The sequence below is a fragment of the Oenanthe melanoleuca genome, chromosome 20 (genome assembly GCF_029582105.1).
Source record: "Oenanthe melanoleuca isolate GR-GAL-2019-014 chromosome 20, OMel1.0, whole genome shotgun sequence".
Classification (NCBI taxonomy): Eukaryota; Metazoa; Chordata; class Aves; order Passeriformes; family Muscicapidae; genus Oenanthe; species Oenanthe melanoleuca.
The window spans coordinates 6,310,069-6,333,946 of record NC_079353.1 but is presented as its reverse complement, the minus strand read 5'-3'; the positions used below and the strand labels follow the sequence as shown (position 1 = coordinate 6,333,946).

The window sequence follows — 23,878 nt, the reverse complement described above, 5'->3', positions numbered from 1 at the left end:
CGGATCCATGTGCTGTGTGTGCCTTCAGGGAAATCATGAACTAAATCCTCTGGGGAAAGAAAGGAAAAGAAACCAAAATTTTTTTTTTTTTTTTTGCAAAAATATTCATCAAGGAAAACTTTTAAGCCTGGTACATTTCCATCCTGGAAATAAATGCCTCCTACAGACCCCCCAAACCACAAGGGTTTACTGCAGTTTTATGTGGAAGGCACCTGGGTACTGTGAAGTTCCTTAGAAAACATGTAAAGGATTTGTGCAGGCAAAACCTGTGCCAGAGCCTCCCCACCCTCACAGGGCAGAATTTCTTCCCAATATCCAATCTAACCCTGCCCTCTGCCAGTGGAAGCCATTCCCCCTGTCCTGTCACTCCCTGCCCCTGTCCCAAGCCCCTCTCCAGCTCTCTCAGAGTCCCTTTAGGCACTGGAAGGGGCTCTAAGGTCTCTCCAGAGCTTTTTTTTTTTTCCAGGCTGAGCACCCCAGCTCTCAGCCTGTCCCCAGAGCAGAGGAGCTCCAGCACTCTGAGCATCTTCATGGCTTCCTCTGGACTCTTTTCAGCAGGTCCAATCATCCAAACAGGATATTTGGGTCCCCGTGGTGAGTGGGGAAGGACTGAAGGTATCAAGCTCTTCCCTTGACATCTTGAAGATTATTGTTTTCCCCTGAAAATTTGGCAACACTCTCACTTGTCAGTGCCTGTCAGGAAGATCTTTTGCATTTCCCATCCCCTGGAGTGGAGGCTGCCTATCAAGTGTCTCTTCTCCACAGTTTAATGTTTCTGGTAAAGCTGCTAATTTGATTTTTAGATTTTGTCTGAGCAGAATTAGCACATATCACACACTGGAGCTGCCAATAAAGGGGAAAGCCAAGGAATGGTCAGGGGAATGGAAGAAGTTATCCCTCCTGGGGCTACATCAGCAGACAAAGCCCAGATGGTGAAAGTCCATGTGATCCTCCTCTGCACATCAGAGAGATGGCAGTGCCAGCAGGTGGTGATGAGCAGGGTGTTGGGGTGGCTTCTGCCCCAGTTAGGAGTGAATGTTTGCAGGGTGGGGGTGTCACTGCATGGGCTGGGCTGTCCCTGCCCTTGGTGGCAGCAGGAGAGCATCAGCTGCTGAGGAAATGGGGCAGATGAGGTGGTGGCTGCACTTCTGGGTGGGGCTGGGACAGACCCTCGAGTGCCAGGGCTGGGGCAGAGGCTCACCCAGTGCCCTCCTGCAGGCTGGTGCTGGAGGAGGCTGGTGGGAGATTTTATCTCTCAGGGAACATTGGCACCAAAAAGGGATTATTTTCTGCTGGTATTTACTGATGACATCCCCATTTCTCCTTATTTTTTCTTATCTAATAAATGCCATCTCTCCCAGAGGCAGATGTCTCAGCCAAAACATTAAGATGCAGAATTAAGTCAAGGTCTAACAGCAAAAACCAGCCTAGAGAGGCACATCTGTGGCACTGCTAGCCCTTGCAATGTTCCAGCTTCAAGGGAAGAGCATCAGGGAGACACAGCTCAGTGTGACTCCCAGAACCTGCTGACGATGCAGGGGGAAAGGAAAAGCCATGTCCTTGCTCTGGCCAGGGTCACTGCCCATGTTTGCAGGGGAACATAAACGGAGTCAGGAGGATGCTGAGCATGAGTGTCCCCTCCCAGCACAGCTGCTGCCCACAGTGTTCACTCCAACACCTGCAGGCTGCAGGGAGCTCGTGGTGGCTGTCACAGGCTGGGGATGTCACAGAGCTCAGTGGACAGCGGCTCTGGGCTCTGCAAGCTTTGAGAGGAAGGAACACTCAAGGAAGAGCTCAGACCCCCCTAACCTTCCACCAGAGAGAAGTTCCTCTGAGTTCAGGTGTCCTCCCTCCATCCTAGGTGTGAAAAAGCCCAGAGTGTTTTCCCTGGGATTGAAGAGCTGAGTAGACAGTGAGAACAAAGCCATATGCTGCATGTCAGCATTTCCAGCTTATGTTCCTAAATACCCCACCAGGATCACAGGATTTTCCTCACTTGTGAATTTTATTGGAGGAAAATAAAAGCCTAATAGAAGGCAGAATGAACTCCATGTTTTCTGCTTCAGCATCACCTGCTGGCTCCAATGGGAATTTGCAAACTCTGGAAGAGCTCTGGAGGTGTTGGGCAGGAGGTGCCCATTTTGCAGGCTTTGATTTTTGCAGGGAGATGCATGGATGCTTCTCTGGAATGGGTCACAACCTGAAAGCTTCAGTGAAGAAAACAAGGGCAGAGAGGGCAGTAATAAGCTAGCTTGTTAAATCATTAAATTTTACTGTCATATTCTGAGCTTCACAATGAGGAGACAATAAAAGGCATCCTTGGGCAAAATTTACCAACCACCCTTGGTGGCTGTGGCCCTGAACTGCTTTAATATCTACTTCAAAGTTAGTAGAAGCAACTCCAAGCATATTGCAAAATCTATTTCACCTTGTCTGAGAGATCAAAGCCTGCAGGAAAGCACAAATTAAACCTCCAAAAGTATAATTGCCCCTCAGCTTTATTAAAAATACCATTTCCCTTCTTCTTCCTTTTCCTCAGCCCTCATCCAGATGTGGAGACCAATGGATGGCATGAGATGATGCCCCAGCTTGTAGGAAGACCTGACATAGGGATAAGATCTCAAGTGAGGGTAATAATTTTTTGACTTTTAAAATTCTTATTTTTATTTCAAGAACAGGTTGTTTTTTTTTGAAAACTCTAGGAGAGTTTTTTTTTTTTTTTTCTTTTTTTTTTTTTTTCTCTTGGCTATGTTTTCTCATCTGATTGACCCTCAGAGCAGAATGGGGACCTAATGTACCTGCATCAAACTTCAGTCACAGGGAAACTTTGGGAAGAACTTGTAAAAACATCTGATCCAGAGGTCATGAGACAGAGGGGGCCAGGACAAGGAGGTAAAATTGTTTCCAGGATTTTCCCTGACCACTGCAGAATTTGACTGTGTGAGAACCAAAAGCTTCAGTCACACAGGAGGATGGTAACTGGAAGCCACTGCAGCATTTGTGCCACAGCTTTGCTGGGGCTGGAGGAGCCCGTGGAGAAGAGGAGCCTGAGGTGACACAGCTCCATTCCATGGTGGGTTGGCTGGGTGGGGCTGGGAAGGGGCTGGGACTGTGTGGAGGGTGAGGGACGTCTGGAAATGGATCAGCCTGTGGGATGAAACAGCTCCTTAGATAAGGCTGTGGCTTTGGGCAAGGACAGAAGGGCTTCTGCTGAAGGTAAATGTCACTTTTGTAGGGGAATGAAACAATTTCCTCAGCTGGGAGTGGGCTCTGAGCAGCCTGGGGTGCCCCTCTCACAGCCCCAGTGCTCGTGTCTGTGGGCAGGCGTGGCTGGCTGCAGCCACTCACATCTGTCACCTAAACTTTTTTATCCTGTCAAAGATTCAGGCCCAGTTTTTTGGCTTCTGTGACTCAGCACAGCTTTGCTGGAACCAGCTTGTCCCAGCAAGGCTGTTGACTCTCAATGCCACATAAAATCACGGGGAGCTGGAGTTGTGTGCACGGTGCTGTGCCATGTGTGACATGTGCATGTGCTCCTTGTGTGACATCTCCAGAGCATGGCAGCCACACAAAGAGCATGTGTGAGGAGACAGCACATATCTGCTGCCTGGTGCATATTATTTACATGCATCTCCTCTCCTTAACCGGTGGCTCTCCCCAGTTACAGATTTGTTAAAGGCTGGAGCCTTTTCAAGGCAGATATTTAAGCCTTTGAGCAGCTGATGGGAATACTTTTCCCTCTATGGTTGCTTGAATTTTTCAGTAAACATCTATTGTTTCCTCTTGCTGGAAAATGGAATGAGAGAAGACTACTGGGGCTGAGTTCAGGTGGGTTAAAGCTGTGAAAACATCTTGCCTTGGGGTGGTTTTTCAGGCATCAGCTGCTATTGATCCACACAACAGTGAGAATTTGAGTGACATCTCTTTGGGGAGAGCAAGTTCAGGGGGAAGCAAACAGCAGATGGTTTCTGGCTATCTTGGTGTCAGACTTTTTTGCAGTGATTTTGTTGCTCTCCAAGCTGTTGGCTATGTAAAAGGACTGCAGCACAAAGGTGATAAGCAGATCTTTACTTTGAAAGGCTCCTGTGAAATTCACCATCTGAGCACAGAGATGTTTTCCTCCCTAAGGGATAAGAGGTTAAAATGCTGGGATGGTGTTCAGAGGACCTAAATTCATCATCTGCTGCTGTTTCTTACTGAGTACCTGTGTAAATCCTGCAACCTTCACTGCCTTTCTTGAAATCAGAGACCCTCACTCTCTCAGCATCTGGGACACTCAGATATTGAGCCTTGGATGAGGGGTGCCCATTCCCAGAATGGTGAAAAAAATCAGTGTCCTGGGCAAGGGATAATGGGGCTGAGGAGAGGTTTCTGTCTTGTAAGAGTAGAGGGACTTGCTTGTTTCCAGGTTTATGAGTTGGAGATGCAAAGAGGAGGAAGACAGTAAAATGCATTTTAATGTTGCAGTGAAGATTTATGGTCTCATCTGCAGTCACCTGAAATAATCAGTCCCTTGAAAATTGCAAATAGTGATGGCAGACCATAAAATATCAGGAAGTCGTAGCATTGTCTGCTCTTTCTCCTGCTGGAGCTTGGGGGATTTTGCTCTAAATGAATTTTTGGTGAAAGCAGGATCTGCTCTAATTATTTGTAAGTAATGAGGGTCAGGCCTAGCAGCACTCAGAGTGTTCTGAAAATGCAGGTGGCTGCTGGCACTAATCCTGGTTATTCTCCTTACCATGGGCCCTGTAGATGGATAGAAGGGAAATGGAGAGATTTCCTCAGTATTTGTGCTCGAAATGGGCATGAATTACACTTGTTCTGCTGTCCTGCTGTTTCAGAAAGAGGAATCCATTGAGTCCAGCTTTGTTAGCCTGGTGGCCCTGGGAATCAGCTGGTTCTTCAGGAAATTGTTTTATTGTATAATATGCCTGTTGCTATGAATCAGTTCCTTGCAGCCTCAGGAGCTGGCAGGGGGGTCCCCAGCCAGCATTAAAGTGGGCTGTCAGGGTACAGCAGTGTCAAGATTGGGAAGATGAAGCTGTCCTTCAGGAATGTGGGGATGGATGAGCTCAGCTGCCTTTCTCTGCTGGGCTGGACCTAAAATCTGTGTGTGAATGTCTTAGCCTGTATCTGTGGCTGGTCAGAGTCTGTATGGGATGTACTGGGATCAGCCCCCTCTGATGTGGGCTGGACCATCACCCTGCCATTTGCATCCTGACATCTTGTCCCAGATCTGCTCTTCTGAGGAGTTCAAGGATCATGGAAGGGAGATGGGGATGTTGAACAAGGTGGGACCTGGTCTGTGACATCCCACTGACCCCATTCCCCTGCTGGGACTGGGCTTTAGGTAACACCCCAATGCACACTGCAGCCTGTGGGATCCCTTTTCCCACAGTGTGTTTGTCCCCAGGCCCCTCTTTGCTCCTTGGGAACAGTCTTTCTGGTTTTCTTTTTGTTCTGATGCTTGGCAGGGTAGAAAAGAGTCTGCAGAGGTTTCTGTCATCTCTAAAATGAGTCTGACTTGAGGAAGTACAAAAGCTACAATAAATATGTATTACTGGAAATATTGAAGAAGCCAATGTCCTCTTCTTTTTAATAGATGTTATTTCTCATTCTTTGAATGAGTCTGCTGGCCATGGAGGGCAGATAATCCAGTTGTGGAATCTTTCTTATCTTGTGTTGTTTTGTGATTTATAGCACCATGCAAGGAACAGAATTTGTCACCACTGTCTCAGTGAGGTACCACTGAATCCCCTTGTAGAGACTGCTCTGGAAAAGTGGGTTTTAGGGTTCAAGAAAAGATGTTTTTATATTATTATGTATTTTTATTACATTTTTCTTGTTTCCCTGATGCTCTGTTGACCATAAATCTGTAAAGATCATCCAATTCTAACTCCTCTGCCTTAGGAAAGGATACATCATTGCTAAATATTTGTCATCATTAATGTCCTAAGGACAATATCACCCATTACCAGTGGTTGTGGTCCATATTTAGCTAATGAAGCCATTAACCAGGTCCCCATCATCCCAGGAGGAGCAGTTGCCTTTTTGAAGCTTTTCTTTCCAGCACACTCCACATCCCCCAAGCCTTTCTCCTACCCCTCTCCAGCCCAGGTGCTCGTTCCCTGCATGAAAAAATGATTTCACATCTTGAAAAATTAATTCTCTGCTCATGATGGCCTTGATTAAACAGACTGACAAACCATGTTAAAGGTGGCAAAACAGCCCTGACATGCAGACATCTTCACCTCCTGAAAGCAAAGACAAAAAAAAATCCCTGTGGGCTGTGCTATTATGAGATGCAGGTGGCTGAGACTGTTTTCTGCAGAATCAGCAAAAGTCTCCACATTTAGGAGCAATGTCTGTAAAGTTAAACTGGTTGAAATGGCAGAAGATGCAATTACTGGCACTTGAACTGGATTATCCTGAAATAATTAAGGATTTTTCATCCATAGCTGATGTAGACTGTGCTGATGCTCCAGGAGTTTGGAGGTAGAAATGGGAAAGGTGTGTGTGGCTGCTCCATCCCTGGAAGTGTTCAGTGCCAGGCTGGATGGGGCTTGGAGCAATCTGCTCTAGTGGAAGTTGTTTTCACTTGCATGTTGATGCTCTGGACTCTCTGTTGTGAATTCAGCATCTCCTAATGGTGTGTGAGATCTGCTGCCTCCCCAGAGGCTCCCTGGGCATCATCTGGAAGAAGAGTGGCTTTTTGTCTTGTCCTCTTCTTGGCTTTTGTTACCTTGCTGTCTGCTGAGAAACCTTCAAGCTAAAGAGCTGATCTGTTTTTCAAAGAAATAGGCTGGGAGAAGTCCTTTTTGGGTAATGTTGTTAAAATTTAGGTTATCTTCCTTCCCAGGCTTGGTGCATAGACCCCAAAGGACAGGAGACTTCTGATAAAGAAGAAATCTGGTAATTATGCTCTTGAGATGATTGTCCTCCTCTCACCCCAGGAGGATGAGGAGCATGTGTTAAGATACCATGAGGTATTCTGGAAGGACACATCTCACCATTATTGAATAATAATTGGAGTGAAATCATGTGAAGCATTGGGATTGAGACTGAAGGTGCTGCATGGACAATTCTGGGCTTTTTTTCCCCATGCAAAAAGGGCAGGGGTGAACACAGGAAAAACTAGAGGCATGGATGAGGGGAATTTTTGGCAGGATATTTGTCCCCCACACATATCTTGGCTGTCAGTAGTTCCAAGTGCATTTCTGATCCCTTTTCCAGCAGCTTTTCTGAAACACATCTCTCAGACCAGAAAGAAAACCCCAAAAAAAGCAGGTGAACCTGCTGTATTTGCTGCACTGCATTAGCATAAAGGAGTGTGGGAAGGGCTGAGAGCATTTGATGGGGTGAGAGCCAGCAGAGAGGAGCAGAGCTGAATTTGCAAACACTCTTCCCATCAGCTCCTGGGCTGTCCAGCTGGGAGCTCTTGCACTGATTTACTGCTGTCCTTGCTTCAGCCTTTGGAAATCAATCCACTGACAATTAAGGTAATGTCTGCTCTAATATTTATTTCACACTCTCATTAATGGACTGACAAAACCCCACTTTCTGAAGCAGTGAGACTGTTCTGTTCTGCAGGAGGGCTGGAACTCTGGGTCATGCTTTTTCCCCTTGTCCCTGTTAAAGCTGAGATCTCTTGTTGGAGCTTTCAAGAAAATTGGCATGCAGCACCACACCTTAGCATTGTGCTCCTGGGGAAGAAGGTGCAGCTTTTGTGCTAAATATCCCCAAATATCCAATAAAGGAGAGCTGGAGCACAAAGGGGCAGCCCTGGCTGCCTGCTGGGGGCCAGGATCTCTATGTTGGGCTGGCTGTGGGTTGGGAAGAGAAAAAGCATTTGATGCCCAAGAACTCATGTTCTTTTTCCCCACCTCCTGGGCAAGTGTGCCCTGAATTTGCTCTGCTCTGTGTGTGTCTCTGCTTTTGTCCCCAACACAGAAATGTCCTCAAAATGCTGGGAAATGGGGAAACCCTGCAGATGGCCAGAGGCACCAGACCAGGGGCTCTGGTTCTCAGCAGTCAAACCATCTCTGATCTGGGATCAAACTGGGGTGGGCCCCAAAGTCCTCTGTGCACCCTGTTTGGGGGCTGGCCTACCTGGGGGACTCTGCAGCTCCTGGGAAATGAGTTTATCAGGGTCAGTGTCCCGCAGCAGGCTGGGAACTGCAGGCACCTGTGGGGTCTGTGTGGATCACCCCACCTTGAGGTAAGGAATTTACCACTGCAGCTTCTGAAATATCTAACTCAGATGAGAAGTGCAGGATGCTTTGGGTTACCAAAATGACCTATAGTTAATGCTGCTAGAAAAATACTAAATGATAACAGTTTTCTCCCCGTAGTTTTCATTCCTCCTTGCGTTTTTTTTTTTTTTTTTTTTTGCCAGTTTCTAGGTCAGATTTCCCATTCCGCCGCTCCTGCGCTAGAACAGCGCTCAGGTTGCACAATTGCAGAGGAGGGAGGAATCTGCTTCCCGAATCCCGATCTCCCCAGCAGCCTTTCCCGGTTCTTCCCCTTCTTCCCAGCATCTCCCGCCGGGAGCCGGCCGCAGGTGGGGCTGCGGGCCGGAGGTGCGGCAGGGTGGGCTCGGGGAGGTTTGGGGAGGTTTGGGGATGCGGGTCCCCCTCTCCCGCCGGGGGTGGGACGGGGCAGCTCCCCGGGGCGGGGGCACCTCGCCGCCCGTGTCTGGCAGGTGTGGGCTCTCCTTCCCTCCGCCGCCTTTGGTTATTTATCATCCCCCCCTCCTCTTTTCCTCCTTCCCCCTCCCGCTTTTCTCTTACGCAGTGGGAGCAGCCCGGCAGCCTGGCTCTGCCCAGCCGCCCTCCGTCCTTCCTCCCTCCCTCTCCTTCATCCCTCCCTTTTCCTTAAAAACGTGGGCTCCGGGGTGCAGCCCCCTGCGCCGGCAGCATCCCTGCCTGCGGAGCAGCCCTTTCTCCCCCTGCAGCCGCGGAGCCCCGGCTTTGTCCCGTGTGCCCCCTGCCCGGCCGGGCTGCTGGATGTGCCCGGCTCCGGAGCTGCGCTAGCGGGGACCTGCCGCAGGTAAGCAGCGCCCGCCGTTTGCTGCCAACTTGGGGCTTCTCCTGCTCTTTCACCGCCGTGTGGGGTCGTGCCGGAGCCCCGCCGGCTCTGGGAGCGCCAGGTGTGGGGGACTCACCGAGCCGCAGGGAGGGAGAGGCAGGTGGGCACAGCAGCCCCGGCAGAGGGATGGTGTGTGCGGAGAGACGCGCGATCCCTGCGCGCTCGGGATGCGCCGGGCTCCAGGGTGCCATCCCATTAAAAGGCTCCTGGGGAGGGGGGGCTGCGTTCCGTGGCGCTAAATCATCCTCCCCCCGGTCATAAATCACCCTTCCCCAGCGTCTCCCGTGCGCTTGCCTTGCTACAGCCCCTGCCACCCGTTTATCAGCGGATTTTAAAGCTGCCTCTTGCTGCCCCAGGTCCTTGGCGCAGGCTGCTGCTCCAGGATGGACCCGCTCTTCCCTGCCCACATTTTTGAAGACCCCGACCTGAGGAAGCTGCTGAACGACTCCTCCATGCTCAACCTGAGCTTTCTGCCCAGCAACTGGTTCAACAACAGCACAGGGGACGGTTTCCTGCCGCTCAGCATCAAGATCACCATCGTGGTCGTCTACTCCATCGTGTGCATCGTGGGGCTGGTGGGCAACTGCTCCGTCATGTATGTGATCGTCAGGTAGGACCCCAGGGAGGCTCCGGGGAGCTGGGAGGGGGCACACCTTCCCTGCCTCCGTCCCTGCTGCGGGGACAGCAGGCAGGCTCTTCCCTGGGCTTACAGATGTGCTTCAGAGGTAACGATGTGGCTATTTGTTTTATTGTTTTGGTTTTATTATTTTTTTCCCTCTCTAGGCTGTGATGAAGGTTTCTGCCAGTTTTCAGCTGCCCTCTGGTGCCTCCTAAAGTTTAACCCAGAGAATGGAACAGAGTGAGCAGATCTGCTTAAAAAAATGGGGCTTCTTTTTTTTTTTCTTCTTCCTCTTTTTAGGGAGCTGGATGTCACTGGGGAGGGCAATGTGCTGGGAGCATTCCACTGCCAGGGTGTGCTGGCTCCTTAACGGGACCTGTCCTTCCTGTGCTGTGTCCAGCACCCCAGCTGTGTTTGCAGGTGCTGCTCCATCTGGGAGCTGGCTCTTTCCAAAGCTGAGCCTTGTTGCAAAGGAAAGAGCCTGCTGGGAAGCTTCCTTTTACTTTTGCAGGAGAAAAAAAAAAAAAAAAAGCAAACCCACAAACATAAGTCTTCCAACCCTTTGGAGCCTGCAGACTTAAATAAGATGTAAGAGGATGCTGCAGAGTTGAGGGCAACTTCTCTGGCTCCTTGTGCTGAAGTCAGGAGAGTAAGGGGGTACCTTTGCAGAGAGCATGCACCACTCCATCCTCCCTGCCCGTTGCTGGCATTTTGAGTGTTCCCTGTCTGCTTCTGCCGTGGTTCAAACTCTTCTGGTTCTGGGAATCAGAAACCTTCTTCACCCTTTAAGTACAGAATAAGTTTGTGCAGCTCCTAGGGCTGTGATTATGTAAAATCCCAGCATCCCCCTTCTGATCTGTGCACCCTGCATGTTAAGGAGGGAACTTCCATTTTATCCACATCTTGGAGCAGATTCCTGGTGCAGATGGACGCTGCCAGCACAGAAAAGACAGGCTGAATCCTCCAACAGAAGATGAAAGTATTTAGCAGGTATTCAGACACTGATGAGATTGTCTTGCTCCTGCCAGGAGCCCAGCTGCTTCCAAAGCACCTTTCCCCTGAATAACTACAACCTGGCTGGGGAAGATGCTGCAAAATGAGATCTTTGGTACCAGAGGTCGGTGAAGGGTGGTTAAATCTCTGCTCCAAGGGCAAAGTGACGTGGCTGTTCATCAGGCTGCCTGTCTGTGCTCTTTCAGCTGAGGAGTTTCTGGCACTGACAGGGGATCCCATTAGCCCTGGGCAGTCTGCAGATGCAGAGAGGAGGTTTGCAGCACACTGGTGCCATGTCTGGAGAGCTCTGTTCCTGCTCAGTGTAGTAGCAATCCTTGGAGTGCTTTGTGGGTGTGTGTAAGTGTGTGAGTAGTGAGGCTCTGGGAGCTGGAAGCCCTTGTCTGATGATGTGATGTGGCTGCATAGAAATGCCAGCCTGTGTGCAGCAGAGGAAGGGAGACCTCACCCTGTGCATGAGCCTTAATGTGTGTAAGGAGGAGCCTTGGCAGAAATCTTTTCCCTGTCTGCAAAGGTCTGGTGGGATGTGCACAGCAGGATCCTGCTGGCCCAGCCCAGGGCTGGGACTGGAGGATCACCAGTAATCTGAGTGTCCCACCTGGGGTCCTGGGCAGGGTTAAACATGCAAAATACTGGCTTCTGCTCCACACCTTTTTGATTTTGATACCTTCCAGTTGGAAGGTATGTTTTTCTCCTCAGAAAAAGAAAGTGGGATTTAGCACTAGAATTTCCCATGGAATGTATGGGAATCTCCTTTTGTGCGTGTCCTCTCATTTTACGGTTTTTAAGCAGTTGAAAACTGTCCCTCAGGTTTTTCCATTTCTGTATTTCCCTTTATTCAGAAATGAGAAGGGTGTGCTGGGGAGGTTATAACTGACCTATAGGACGTGCAGGAGCTGCTGTTCCCCACCCATGTTCCCTGGGAGATCAGTGCTGAGCTGAGACCACCCCTGAGCTAGAGCCAAGGCAATGACCCTTCCTGAGTTGATGAGTAACAACTTCTGGTCATCTCTGCCCAGGATTCTTCTCTCCTTGCCCTGCCTGCTCAGCTCAGGAGCAGGTGTGAGGATGAATTAGATTCTATATCAAACTCTTGGCCCTGGCCATGTACACAGGCTGATGAAGAGCTGCCAAATTGTGGCCCCTCAAGGAGGATGCTGGTGAACTTCTCAAACACAGCCTTTTGTCCTCAGATTAGAGCTTTGATGCTTCATGCCTTGAATAGCACCTGGTTTTCAGTAGGTTGGAAGTTGCTTGCTGGTAAGTCAACACAGGGTTTAGGGGCTCTTAATGATAAAATAATGGAAAAATGATCAGCAAACCCTCTGTGCTGCACCCTTACCAGTGCAGGTAATGTGCACCCCAACAAGCTTTTTTCCCCCCATATTTCAGCAATCATAACCAGGCTTCAAGATATTGCACAGCCTATAGGAAAATGGTGTACTACCTTCCAGGAAAAGGCTGGTAGTGTTATAGACAGTAATTGTTTCCTGTTTTTGAGGGAGCTGGGAAATAAAAATACTCTAATAATAGCACTCAAGGAAGTTGGAGGCATCAGGAAAACTCATTTATTTGTTCCTCCTGAATGAGTTTTCTGCAGCACCAAGGGAAAAGTTTTAAAATCTCCCGGTATTTCACACAAAAGTACAAATTCAAAGCCTCCTCTAGGTTTTCCCCTCTGTTGTAGAACCCAGCCTACATCTCCATTGTATTTGGAGTGATTTAACATTTGGAAGGATTAATTTATAGGGACAGTCATCATGTGACTGTCAATGCCTTCCAGTGCTGAGCAGCACTAATTGGGTAAGATGGAGAAGGGCTCTTGTCAGGAACACGATTTCCTGGACAGCAAAGGGCCTATTGTGGGAACCTGCCTCGTCTGTGGCTTTGTTCTGCTGGCTCATCCTGGAGCTCCTTGCCAGCAGAGACCATGCCTCCCCTCCCTCCTCCTTCTGCTGTTTGCTCTCTTCTGCATATATTTCCTGTTCTGCTTCTTAATGAATGTGAAACAAGGAGCTGAACAGAGGGTTTGGGGGGAGAGTGGGGGAAACCAGGCTGCTGAGATCCCTCCTAGCTATTAACTGAAGTCTGCAAGGCTACTTGCCCAAGATCTTTGTATTTAGGAAGGAAAGCAAAGGGGAAGGAGGGTGAGGTTTTGGCCCTGGGGGTGGGGCTGGCCCAGGTGTTCTTACAGGGGTGTGACAGAGGCCCCAAATCTTGCCAGCCATTGGTGACCCAGGGAAGGGACAAGATGCATCTTGCTGTCCCTAGCTCCACCATGCTGCAGTGGGGATCTGGAGGACTCCATTCCTCCAGTTCAAACCCCATGGGAATGCTGCCTCGTTTCTTGGGCACTCCTCATAGCCCTGGCAGCTCTCTGTTGGGAGCCTGGCAAAATGCAGGGGATGCTCTGCTCTCTCTATGGCAGAACACCTTTCAGAGCATTTCCAGCAGTGTTTTGGGCAGTTTAGGGCATTTAGGGCTCCATTTTCATCTGCTGCCTCCAGGTGAAGCTTTAGGAGGAAAGATGTGATGGGGAGGTGCCTGAACCATGAGCCTGCCTGGGGATGCTGTGCCAGCTGCTGTTCTGCCTGAAAACTGCCTCAGTCCCTGAGAATAGGGGTGGGGGCAGCTGGCTGTGATGAGACAGGGGAAATGAAGTTAATGATGACATTTCAGAGATGCTGATTTCTTAATAGAAAGCTTTCTAAGGGAAAAGCCTGGGCCAGCTGTGTGTCTCAGAGCTGGAATGAATGAGTGCTTCATGCAGTGGGGACCCAGCAGACACAAGTGGGGCCATCTGAGACCTTTGTTGTCTCCAGATCTGCCTCTTAGTTTTTCCTTGAAAAATAAAATAAATAGACATAAATTACTGCAATTTATAGAGAATTGAAACCCACACCAAGGGCTCTTTGCCCTGGAGAGTGAGTGGAGCTGGGTGAGGATGGTGAGGTGAGCAGGAGGGAACCCTGCTCTGATAATGGCTGCAAAGGTCTGCAGCTCTCTGATTTCTGGATCCCCATGAGCCCAGGTGAGCTGGGCTCAGCCACATGACCCACAGCAGCCACATCTGGCCCCTGCCAGCACAGGTGCTGTAGCTCCAGTGTGTGTTGAAGGGCTCTTTGCTGAGGGGACTTGCCCATGTGCAGCAAACTCTGTGATGTTTAACATGGGACTTGGCTCCCAGTGTTTTTCAGAGGCTGGACAATTCCCAGAAGCATTCTGGATGTCAGCAGAGGCAGATCTGGCCCATGAGAGGGATAAGAGCATCCTGCTGCAGGGTGGATGCTGAGGAATGCCCTCCTTAGAGCAGAGCACCATTCCTGGTGGCCAAGCACCTGCTCAGGGGTTGGGAGCATCCCTGAGAGCCCCTGGAGCCTTTGCAGCAGCAGGCACAGAGCCTCCTCCCTTGGCATGGCAGCTCCAGCCACAGCAGCCCCAGAGAGCCCCTGGAGGGCAGGGCTGGGCTGGATTTTCATTGCTGTCCCCCAGACACAGAGGTGAGACTCAAGGACAAGAAAATCATCTGTCCCAAATTGTGTGCTCGTCATGGCTGGCTGCAGATTCCCTCACTAGCCCCTGCTAGCCAGTCCCTGTCTAGCTGGGTAATTTATGGCTTTAGGTGCTGTGCTGGTGGCTGCTTTTGCTGTAGTGTCTGGTCTCAGAGCCCAGCTAATTTAAATCTGTCCTTCTCTAATTCTACGTGTTTTTCTCAGGGCCTGTTGAACCATTAAGAATAAATCCTCTTGCACTGGTCAGAAGTTTCAGGCTGAGTGGCTCTGGGCTGGTGATCAGAGCAGCAGGGATCAGAGAGCACAGTGTGGGTGGATGGCTGAGGGGACACAAATCATGACAGAACGTGCCAGATCAAATATCAGCTTCACATGACCTGAGGGTTGGGAGCAGGCTGGGAGCAGAGATGGGAGAGAACTGGGGCTGGTTTCCACCATCACAGGGTGGGAGCAGATCAGTAAAAATCCTCTTTGAGCCTTTTCTGCTCTGTTTTGCTTTCTGGAGCAGGGATGGGGGCAAAGGCTGTCACTGCTGCCAGGGTGTGAGGTGGGGATGGAGGGAGCTGCTCAAGGTGAACAACACTGTCTGCATCCTAATTAGCTAGAACTACACATTTCAAAATCAGGAGGCTCCAAGAGGCAAAGAGCTCCTGGAAACAATGCTCAGGGTTTTTTAGGGCTTTGCTCTGGTGCCTCTTCCCCTGGTAACTGCAGCTCCATTTTGGGTTTTGGGATCGCTGGTCCTTAGCCCCAGCCCTTGCCCTGCAGCCTTGCTGTGGCTGGGTGGAAAAGGGAAAGATGCAAAAACAGGTCTGCAGCTCACCCTGAGGCTCAGCCAGGGGCAGAATCTGTTCTTGTGAGGAACAGTCCTGAAAGCCCCAAGGGTGTGTCTGCCTCCCCACCATTCATCTCCTCTCCCAGACCGTGTATTCCCTTTAACAGAGGGTCCGCTACCAAGAAGGAGGAGGAAGACAAGTGCTGAGCTGATACCCAGGTGTTTTTCCTCTCAAGCTTCAGCATCTGAGAGAACAGGAGAGCAGAGCAAAGCAATTACTGTTGTGGCAAAGGGGGAGCTGGATGGAGAGCTGAGCATCACCCTGTGGGAGATGCTCCATTAGGAAATTACCTCCGTGGCAGAGTGCAAGAAAGTGGCCCAGCAGGGAGTTAATGTCCTCCATGGAGTCCACAGGCTTATCTGCAGCAGATTTGTGTTGTGGGGGAGGAGACTGAGGTGCCTCCTAAAGCCTGAGAGTTTAATTTTTCTTTTTTTTTTTTGGTGCAGATTAAGAGAAAGAACACTCTCAGTTCTGGAGGGAAAGAAATAGAGGTTAATCCACAGAGAAGTGATTGATTGATTTTTGTGTGTACTGAACATCCTGGAAATGTTTGGGAACAATGGTTGGTTGGGACAATGGCTGTTGGCTCTCAGCATGTAGAGAAAGTGGTGTAGAAGTAATTAATTAGGTGTAAATTAGTTTCACCCCCTTTCAAGAGCACAAAATCAGCTCTAAATTCTGTTGGAAGGTGGGCTGAAGGAAGTGGTGGGGCAGCCACATCAGAGTGTCCTGTTGGAGCAGGGGAAGGAGACTCTGCCACACCTCAGGGAGGTGAGGAGGAGGCAGAGGAGAGGGGTCTGTGCAGGGCCAGGCAGAGCAGCTGCACTTGGACTCTGAATTCATGGTGAGAATTGTCTGGGAGGAGTAGGGCCAGTGGGGCTGGAGGGATGTGGGAAGGAGCTGAAGATTTGCTCTGCACACCCTGAGCTCAGGGCTGGCTGAGATGCCCCAAACTTCCCCAAACACAGGAGTGTGCAGGGAGGCAGCTTCATCCCCCAAGGATGCTTGGAGGTGGGTGAATTGTTGCTTGTTTCTCCCACTGGTCAATAACAAAAAGTAAAACAGGAACAATCGATAATTTTTACTGTTTTGCAGTAATGCTGTTCACCATTGCTCAAAATTGTTATTCCCTTGAGTTGTAATGTCAGTAAAAGCATCAGGGTTAGAGGATGTTGAATTGCCTCTGGCTCCAGCCCTCCTGGAAGGAAGAACTGCTTGAGCCAGCCCAGCCAGGTCTGTGGTGCTCAGGGGAAACTGCAGCTCCCAGGAGACCTTTGCCAGCACAATCTTGGGTGACTGAACAGTTTCCTAAAGCCTGAGCTGACAATGCTTATTTCTGTGAGAGCTGATAAAACAGTGATTTTACTTCTTCATTTTAATCCCCCTCTGCTGACCTGGAGGGGAAAGTGAATCCACTCACAGACCCAACTTATCCCCCTGTGCTTTGCCACGTTTATGCCAAGTGCAAGAATTCAAGAAAGGAAAATTTGGCCACCCTGAGATGCTCCTGGAGTTCAGGGCACTGGAGGCTGCTGTAATTCTCTTTAGGAAATCCCAAAGTGTAAAGCCCTGGCAGCTGCCTGCTTATGTTGGATTTGCAAAGAGCTTCTGCTCATTCATCCCATCACAAAAGGAAAGGCACCAGTATTTTCCTTCTACTGCTTTTGGTTATGTAAGTTTGTCTGGGCTGGCTTTCTAAGAACCTGTGATTGATTTCTGGGCCAGGAAAAGCCTCACTCAGGCTTGTGTGGAGACCTCAAAGTATTTCCAACAACGTTTCCATCAGTGCTCACCTCCAAAAGCTTCCCTTGGCTTTCAGGGTCAAAAATAGGATCATTTGGTTTTGCTTTCTGAAGCTGCTTTCAAACTCCTGATACAAGCCCAGCTTAGAGCTCCAAGGCAGGTGAAAAAATAGACTTTATAGTCTGGATCATGGCTCCCCTGTCTGCTTCTCTACAAACCTGGCCAGGCCACCATGTGTCACAGCAGAGCTCAGAACATGCCAGTGATAATGTTCTGCCAAAGCATTCAAATCATTCATCAGGAGCTGAAGAAGCTCAGACCCTCAGGGGAGGGCACAGCACTGAGAAGGGCAGTTTGCTGTTCTGAATCAAACTGGCAAAAAGAGCTTTTTAGGTCAAATCAGGCCCTGTAATATTTTAGCATGTATCAGACTGAAAATAGTGCAGCAGTTTATGGGTAGAAGTGTTACCCTCAAATGAGCTTTTACTCTGTTAATAACATCATTGTCTGCCATTTTTGGCCGTGTTTCTGACAAGGCCATTAGTAGAGTAGATGATGGATGAGCTGTAGTTTTAAAATTATACCTATTTGAGCTCTTATTCTGCCCATAAGAGGAATATCCTGGAGCTGAAATGTTAGGTTCAGTCACAGAGTCACTGCTGAGCTTCCATTTCTGCACGTCCCCCTGGATAGGTGATCACAGGCGGCTCTGCATCATTTCCCAAGTGTGAAAAGGAGATGATTGCCATTACAGCGAGGTGACTCTTCCTTCAGGGCAGTCAGTTCATGTGGTAAAAGTCATATTGAAATGACAAAAAAATCTTTAAAGTGGAGTTTGACTTGTGACTTTACTCCTTTCTCTAGAAAGATCCATTGTGATATTTTGATTTCTGATTCAAACCTAGTTCCTCACCAGTTTTGGGCTGGCCAGGGCTGGCCATTTTTCCTGCTCTGATTTGACAGCTCACATTAGCCATGCTCTCTGGCTATGAGCCCATTTCAAATGGCTGATCAACTTACCCCTGCACCTTTCAAATCAGCTTACTGGCTAAAGCTCTCACCAATACTTAGAACAATGAAGCCATAGGTAGTGAAATACTAAGTTGGCCTTATTGAAGAAATTTTTCAAGAGACACCATCTGAATTGACAGCCTCAGCCTTTCATGGTGCTCACTGGCAGTCTGAGGGAATCATTCTTCTGCCCATGGAATTGGTTGTGGAGGGACCATTTGTGGTGTTGTAGGAGATGGGCTGAACTGTGTGTTGATAAACCTGTGGGAGGTTGAAGGGTGAGGATGGCCAATCTCATTACATAAGAAAATACAGCGTCTCCTCTCAAAAGCAGCAAAATCTACTTCAGTAAGGTTCAGTGGCTGACCATTGCTCATTCCTGCCTTTCAGATTCACCAAGATGAAGACAGCCACCAACATTTACATCTTCAACCTCGCCCTGGCTGACACCCTGTGCCTGATGACCTTGCCCTTCCAGGGGACAGACACATTCCTGGGCTTCTGGCCCTTTGGCAACGTCCTGTGCAAGATTGCCATCTCCATTGACTACTACAACATGTTCACCAGCACCTTCACGCTGACCATGATGAGCGTGGACCGCTACATCGCCATCTGCCACCCCATCAAAGCCCTGGACATCCGCACGCCCCACAAGGCCAAGGTGGTCAATGTTTGCATCTGGGCACTGGCTTCTGTCTTTGGCATCCCAGCCATGGTGATGGGATCTGCAGAGAATGAGAACAACGGTCAGTAAAACTGCATCCAGCGGGAGGGGGGTGCTGGTGGGCAGGAGAGCCCAGGGTGAGGGGTTTCATCAAAGGGGTGAGGTCCCTGCTGTAAAATCATCTTAACTCTGCCTCCCTACATCACTGCTACTGCTTTTTTAGAATTGTTATGTGAGGAATCAAGCATTAAACGTAGAATTGGGAAATAGGCTGGGAAAGCCCTTTAAGTCCAGCCATTAACCTAACTAACCTAAACTAATCTGAATGTGCAGATGCTTTTCTGCTTGATCTGCCTTTGCTGATCTTCCTTCCCATTTTATTCTTTTACCCTTGCAGAAATTGATTGCCTAATCAAGCTCCCTTCTCCCGTGGACTACTGGGATCCAGTGTTTGGCATCTGTGTCTTTCTCTTCTCCTTCATGATCCCTGTGCTGATCATCACCGTTTGCTACAGCCTCATGATCAGGCGGCTCAAGAACGTGCGTGTCCTCTCGGGCTCCAAGGAGAAGGACCGCAACCTGAGGCGCATCACGCGCATGGTGCTGGTGGTGGTGGCAGTCTTCATCGTTTGCTGGACTCCCATCCAGATCTTCGTGCTGGTGCAGTGCCTGGGTGCCAAGGCAGAAAGCGAGCTGGAGCTGGCCATCTCCTGCTTCTGCACCGCACTGGGGTATGCCAACAGCAGCCTCAACCCCGTGCTCTACGCCTTCTTGGATGAGAACTTCAAGGCGTGCTTCAAGAAGTTCTGCTTCCCCACCGCCTTCAGGACCGAGCTCCAGATGTCCAACAGGATGTGCAGCATCGCCAAGGATGTGGCCTACGCCTGCAAGAACTCGGAGGGGACTAACAATCCGGCCTGACTAGGCATGGAAATCCCCATGGTGGCTGTTGCCCAGCAGAGTCCGACCACCCCCACGTCAGAGCTGACTCAGATTACGGCCCTTTAGCAGGACCTCAAAACTGAGAGGTGAGAAACCGAGGAAACAATTTTGGGGGTTGGGAAAACCGGATACTGCGAGAGCAGGCAGAGAAAATCAGCCCATTTGATGCATTTTTAATTCCAGTGCATCCTGCACTAAGGAACGTGTTTGAAATCAGCCCGCTGATCCCTGCAAAACCCTGTGAGCTCACAACGTTATTGAGAGTTTGGGAATTAAGGGTCTAAAACAGGCATTGCTCCTGGGGCTTACACTTCTGCTGCTGGGAGACAGACAGAATGTGAACTCTTGCTTTTTTGCTCCCTGGGTGGAGATGTTATCAGCTCTCCTGGCTCACCAGGCGCTCGTGCGCGGGTTTTCCTCCTGTGCCATCGCTCTGCAATCAGACTGTGCTGCAGCCAAAACGGGCAGGAGCCATCAGACAAAACCCAAGATCATCTCCAGGATGAGTCATCGAGCAGGGAAGGATGCAGGGAGGGAGAGGAGGGAGCTGACAGGAGGAGAAATTCAAACTGCCTTGGGAGGACAGCGCCAGCTCCTGCAGATGGGATCTGCAGTGAAACCCCGCTCTCAGAGGGGAGCAGGGTGGGGAGAGGAGACTGTCAGAACTGATGATGCAGCTCTGAAGAGGAGGAAGAAAAAAGACTGAGGAAATGAACACAATTTCTCATTTACATGCTGCTACTACTTTTTTTCCTTTTTTAAACTCAGTATTTCCAGTGTAATAATGGACAGAACGTGTCTGTATATACATGTCTGTAGTGGAATAGGTGCAGATTTCACCTAACCAAGCATGCCTTGGGCATCCTCCTCAGTGAGAGGAGGAAGGAATGAAGTGGCCTATAGACACTTTGTATTTATTTATAGGGAAAGCCATTTTGGACAAGTCAGAATGGCAGCTCTTCTAGAAGACATGGACATTCCTGGGGGGAGGAGGCAGCCTAAAACAGTCCCACCCACTCTACATGAGATAAATGGGGCACAAACCATACAAACCTGGGGTTCTGTGGTTTGTTTTATGTTTTTACTGCAGTGAGACCCACCATGCTGAAAGCATGTGGGAAATGCTGCCCAGGTACCAACCCTCCTGCCAACCATGGATTGATTTTCCTCTCCCAGAGCAGGCCAGAGCTTGGTGGGAAATGAAATGTCCTGTCAAGCAAAAGCTTCCCCAAAGGGTTCCACCCCTTGAGTGCCCTCTGTGCTGGGGAGAGCAGCAGGCTGGGTTGTCCCTGTAGCACAACAGCCCAGGGAAATCTGGGCAGTGGTGGCCAGTGGTGCTGGTGGGGGAGCAAAACCTCCACCTGGAGATGGGAGGTCAATCCCAAAGTGAGAACCAGCAGTGTCATCTGGACTGTACAGACTCCAGTGTGAATATATTTCTTGTGCTCTGATCGATGAGATTCTGTATTTTTAATGTATTGTTTTGCCTATATTTTAATGCTGTCATGTTCTTTATATATGCTGTACAAAGGAATTGAATGTTATATTTCTATGTAGAGTGTTTCCCTCATGGTTGGGCTTAAAATATAGATGCAATTCCAGCGTCCCTCTTGTAGGACCCAGATCCCTTGTAAACTGCTCAGCTGGGAGGATTTTGATGCTGATTAACATTTGATTGGGAATCTGGATGCAGAGCAAACTTTGCAATTAGCACTTCCCCATACCAGTGTGGAGGGAGGAGGAAATCTGGGCACTTTAAGCACTTTGTAGTGGATGTTAATCCCAGAGCCCTCACCAGGAAATCCCATATAAACCCCAGGCATGTGAAGAACAGCTCCTTGAGAACTGTGCTGCTGGCAAGCTGCACCCATGCCTTTGGAAAACTGGGTTAGGAGGGTGTTTGTGGGTGCAGCAACAGCACTGGGCAGTGAGAGACCTCGGGTCTGCTCAGCCCTCAGCTGTGGATGGTCTGATGGGGTCTGGAATGGCTGGAACTGACTGCCAGGCTGTTCTTACCCTTAGGGAGCAGGAGAGCACTCATGGGTGGCTAAGGAACAGCCACACTCCCTTTGTTGTTCTTGGCTGGGTTTTTAAATAGATTTATGTCCTCTGAAAAGAAATATACCTGTGTTTGGCATTTTTTAAATATGGATTTTGTTATAATGACTATGCTGCAATGATCTTACATAATCAAGTACTCAATAAATGTGTGTTTACCAAGCTTTTGGGTATTTCCACGGCCCTTGCAGTGAATGTGTTTAGGCATTCTGTTTAGTGCTCAGTGAAGTTTGTTACAAGAAGAGCAGCAAACACCTGAAAGCAAAACTTTATTGTACTGTGCCTCTGGAGTTACAGGCTCGTGGTCAGCTGGATGGCTTTAGTGCTGGCTCTGTAATTCCCTTTGGAAGTGGCTGTGTTGGTGTGATTTTTACAACTGCTGCAGTGTAAATGACATTTAGGTGGCTACTTGTGTGCTTTAATAAAGGAAAATAAACCCCTCTGTGCTTTGGATGATAATCTGGAAGAGTTCACTGGGTGGATTTGGGATGTCTCAGCCCATCCCTTTCAAGTGAGATCAGTGGGAACTTTTGTTATTCAGACAACTTGGTCTGTAGTTATTACAGGAGCAGATGTGAAAATGCTGGAAAATTGTGTCCCTGGGTCTTGCAAAGGGCATCTGTGATGTGTAGGCAGGGCAGCAGTGCAGGCATCTGCCTGCTGGTAGAGGTGAAGTCTGCTGAAGAAAGAAAAATAAGCTCTTCCCACCTCCTCTCCCCACAATTCCCAGGAGTTATGGGGTTAGGAGTGACCTGGGAGAACAATAAATTGCAGAACTGCTCTGAAAATAAAGCCAAGGCCATATCCTGCAGGAAAGATGGATCAGCCAGTGAGATGTGCAATAAGGAAAGTGCTTTCTCTCTGCACAAAGATCAATATTCCTACCCAAGCAGGTAAATATCAGGAGGGTTTTTTTTATTAGCAGTGGTGATTTTCTTCTTAAAAAAGAAAAAGTGAATTGGTGAGAAAAAAAATGGAAATCTTTAATTTTCCTCTAGTTCGGTTAATGATAAGTACCCAGGGGTGAGTTCTTACAGCAAAACCATAAACAAAAGTGCTTTATTCAGTATTATGGGATTTATTAATGCACCAAGTATTCTCTCTGCTGCTGTTGGCTGAAATCAAGTGCTGGAAAAGGCTGAGGAGTGGATGAGCTGAGCTCTCTCCCAAGCAGCTCCTTGGCTCTTGGTAAATCCAGGTAGTTCTTTGGCTTTGCAAGAACCAGATTTCTCTTCCTCAGCCAACAACACTCTCCCCTCCATCAATTACAATTTCTAGCAGCAAAAATAAAGTGCAGAATTTACACTCTCACTGAGGTTTGGATGGACAACACCCTCAGGCACATGGTGGGGTTCTTGGTGCTGTTCTCTGCAAGGCCAGGGGTTCCTCTCTGATCTTTGTGGTCCCTTCCAGCTGTGGATATTCTGTGATTTATGGTTTTATGCCATGGGAAGAGCTGAGCTGGGGACATGCTGGGTTACCCCTCACTGAGCTGCAGGTCAGACAGGGGTGTTTGTTTTGGGTGAGTATTCAGCTGAAATCTCTCTCCCCAGGCCCATAGGAGCCACAAAGCCCTTCCCCTGCTCCAAATGCCTCTGCCCCCCAAAGCCTGGCCCCAGGGCTGAGACAGCCCCAGCAGGTGGGAAAAACCCCAAATGCAGAAACAGCAAAGCTGTGCTGGGCCCTCGTGGTGCCTTCTCCAAAACAGAGGCTTGCCCTGATGGAGGCACTGCCTGGTGCTCAGCAGTTGCAGGGGCTGTTTTCACAAGATTTGCATGAGAAGCTAGACTGTAAATATGTCTAATACATCTTTCTTTTTAAAAATTATCTTCTCATTTTTTTTTTTTTTCCTGCAGGGAGGTTTATTTACTATTTAAAGAGCTGTCACTGGGCTCCAATCTCTCTCTGGAAATTTTGGAATATCATTGCTGGGTACAACAATGTATGTCCAGAGAAGGATGCCTCTCACCCTGCAATGCTTTATAGGGGAGGTGGCTACTCTCTATAGTTAAAGCTTCTTTTTTTAAATGAAAAGGATCTCCAGCAGCAGCTGGTGTGGGTGCAGCCTTTGATATCTGCTCAGAAGAGAGACTCAGACTGGCAGCAAAGGAGGCTCTGCCAGGAAAACTCCAGCTTGCTTTCCCACTCATTTTGCTGTGCTTCCCCTCAGCTCTTTTTTTGTGGATATTTATGCAAAAAGCAAATTTCTCCTTCCTTCAACAGGAGAATCTCCTGTTGCCCTGGCTGTGCATTCATGGCCCTGTGGCAGCAGAGCTGCATGGCTGGGACTTTGCAGAATCGATTTGTTATTCACAGCCCTGATCTTCCCCTGCCCAGGGCTGTCTGAAGGACCAAGTCTTAACTCACCAGCCTTGTTCCTTGCTGAGGAGAGCCA

At 49.1% G+C, this 23,878-nt stretch overlaps 1 protein-coding gene across 2 annotated transcripts; it reads left to right on the top strand.

Annotated features, from left to right (window-relative positions):
* Positions 1 to 8,422: 8,422 nt before the first annotated feature.
* On the top strand, positions 8,423 to 21,939 carry OPRL1 (opioid related nociceptin receptor 1). Of its 2 annotated transcripts, XM_056507418.1 has the most exons (5): positions 8,423 to 8,560; positions 8,794 to 9,048; positions 9,444 to 9,697; positions 18,210 to 18,565; positions 18,881 to 21,939. In XM_056507418.1, exons 3-5 carry the CDS (start codon positions 9,471 to 9,473, stop codon positions 19,402 to 19,404), a joined length of 1,107 nt encoding a protein of 368 aa, XP_056363393.1. In that variant the 5' UTR covers positions 8,423 to 8,560; positions 8,794 to 9,048; positions 9,444 to 9,470; the 3' UTR covers positions 19,405 to 21,939. The 2 variants fall into 2 exon arrangements, with proteins under 2 accessions (XP_056363393.1, XP_056363392.1); XM_056507417.1 differs by lacking the exon at positions 8,794 to 9,048 and having other exon boundaries at positions 8,429 to 8,560; positions 18,881 to 21,919.
* Positions 21,940 to 23,878: the final 1,939 nt, after the last annotated feature.